The 2,354-nt window shown below is 37.3% G+C and overlaps 1 protein-coding gene across 1 annotated transcript; it reads right to left on the bottom strand.

Annotated features, from left to right (window-relative positions):
- Positions 1-578: 578 nt before the first annotated feature.
- On the bottom strand, positions 579-1,416 carry LOC107674581 (uncharacterized; the record flags this gene model as incomplete). The annotated part of the gene is made up of 2 exons (XM_016468593.1): positions 1,401-1,416; positions 579-1,321 (listed from the first exon to the last, which is right to left on the bottom strand). Coding segments are annotated over exons 1-2 (759 nt in total), but the record flags the coding sequence as incomplete, so codon positions are not given.
- Between the last annotated feature and the right edge of the window lie 938 nt (positions 1,417-2,354).

Below are 2,354 nucleotides of genomic sequence, written 5' to 3'. Positions count from 1 at the left end.
GATTCACCTGTAAAAGAAATACAGAAGGACATAGATTAATAAGTGTTGTAAAAGCATGGTTTATGGGTAGTTCATGTTAACTAATAAAGACACTGATACTATGATACTATAAACTAAAAGATAATGAAGACCATGGTTACTAATGAGAGAGACTGGTTCAGAGACAATAACAAATGGAAGGAATATAGGAGTGAGAATAGAACTGTGAAGTAGAATACATGAACAGAGGTGGCAAAAATATAAATATAATAGAAATAGAAAGCAAAGAACAGTGTGTATAATAGAGACAAAGTAAGACACATTACCTTGAAAGATCAGTGCGGGTGAATCCGGTAATCCATTTCTTTCCATGTCGGCTGCAGTTGCTGCTACCTAAAAAATAAATACAAATATTTTGCATTACCAGTTAAACTTAAGACATTAAAAATCAAAATGATATTACTTACATCAGCTTCAATTAGAAGGGATTCTGTTCTCTCTTTAAAATGGGCCATTAAGAGTTGCAGGATGCACAGGACCAGAGAATTTCCCTCTTGATACTTTGACAGAACAGCATGCACCTCACTGTTTGTTGGCCTTTCTTGAAAAAATCTTAGAATCCTCTTCCCTTTCCCTTCAATGCTCTCCATGACTCTTTGGAGCAGTGTGATGCCAGTAAGCAAATGAAAATGTAAAAAAATACCCTTAAGACAAAACAGGTAAGGCCATGAGTTCTTTAGTTCAGACAGTGGCGGAGGTGGAGTGGCGTTTATATCACGGCGTTGACGGTAATATGTGAGCTCCATCATCTTGTGAAGTTCTCCTCTAATGGCGCCAGACATTCCTTCAGTAGAATGAAGCAGTACCATTTGCTTGCGCTTCTCTTCTAGAGTGTCATCATTTTCTCCTGCAGGAAGCTCCTCTGGCTGCCAACTGACACAACCATATTGATCAGCCGGCCTTCTTGAGCTTTGACTTGTGGTTCTGCACGATGATCGTAGTCGTTCTTTTCTCCGACGAGCTAATGTGTTGTTTCTGTTTACATGTTCAACACGGGTTTTAACTTGGAAGAGCAAAGAGGCATAGCCACTACCTATTTTTGTTCCATCAGCCAGAACATCAGCAAAGCTGTCCGGGTACTGTTTAACAATGTTCTGCACTACAGTCTGACACTGTGCCTTTGATGGGTTGACTTCATGTTTTCGCATATTATCTACTAACATCCTTACTAGCTGCCTTCGATCAGCTGGTGATGGTCTTTTTTTATTTGCAATGGCCAATTTAATTCCAGAAGGCATGACTTCCCAAGGCACCTTAAATGTTTCAGCCCAGAAACAAGATGCTGAAGAGCAAGCAGAAGAACTAGACGGTGTATTGAACTCTGAACTCTCTGATCCTGGGCTTGATGTATCAGAAAGAACTTGATGTGATGAGCATTGGGACAGCTGGCTTCTGGCTTGTTCTAACACAAATAACCAATATATTAACAAAAAGTGAAGTTTGAACATGGAACATTTAACAATATTTTTTTTAACAAATAGTATTAAGTTTTCTATAAAATACCTTCATTTTTCCACGCATTTAGTAGTTTTCGACATTGGATAGGCCTGAGGTATTCCATGAGGTCGCCTTCTTTCACATAGTTTAGGTCAGCTTTTGTTTCAACACCAATAGCAGTAAGCCCATGGATCAATTTTTGAAGGGTTTCATCAGAGAGACCAAGTAACGAAGAGCAGATGGCGAGTTGTATCTCCTCTAAACTGGACATACCTTAAAAAGATGGAAAACTGGTGTAACAATCACAGACAAGCCACATGTTCAGTAACAAAGTAGCAGTAAAGCATGTGCACAGCAATTTCCAATGTACTTTCTAATGAACAACTAAAGTACTAATATGACTACATGCACCCTTATAAGTGATATTAACAAAGCTAAAACTTAAAAAAAATTACAGCAACTCCATCGAACAAACACGTGCTAATATTAGTTAATGGCTTGGCAGTCGAGTGAACCACTAATGTTACTGAGTTACATAAAACCTACACAATTTAAATGTTATTAATGTAATTGCAATGTTTTAAAGTTTACGTGACTACTACCAACAATCCAAACTTATTTTATACTGAACAGCTATCGAAAATGTAATAGTAACGTAATATGGCAGACAGGTCACACTTTCAAGATGGAAAAAAAAAAGTTAGTTACCCAGCTAACGTTAAAGTTAATCGTAACTTTGGACTCAAAAAGCAAATTCCGTAGCATAGAATTGAACAGATATTTATCCCTTTTGAAACGTCACAAAATAAAAATAACAGTTACACAATGAAAGATCTTAATGACTGGTAAAATAATTATTGGATGTACCAGGATTTCAC

The sequence above is a fragment of the Sinocyclocheilus anshuiensis genome, unplaced genomic scaffold, assembly GCF_001515605.1.
Source record: "Sinocyclocheilus anshuiensis isolate Anshui unplaced genomic scaffold, SAMN03320099.WGS_v1.1 scaffold152, whole genome shotgun sequence".
NCBI classification, from domain to species: Eukaryota; Metazoa; Chordata; class Actinopteri; order Cypriniformes; family Cyprinidae; genus Sinocyclocheilus; species Sinocyclocheilus anshuiensis.
This window is presented reverse-complemented; position numbering and strand designations above follow the sequence as displayed.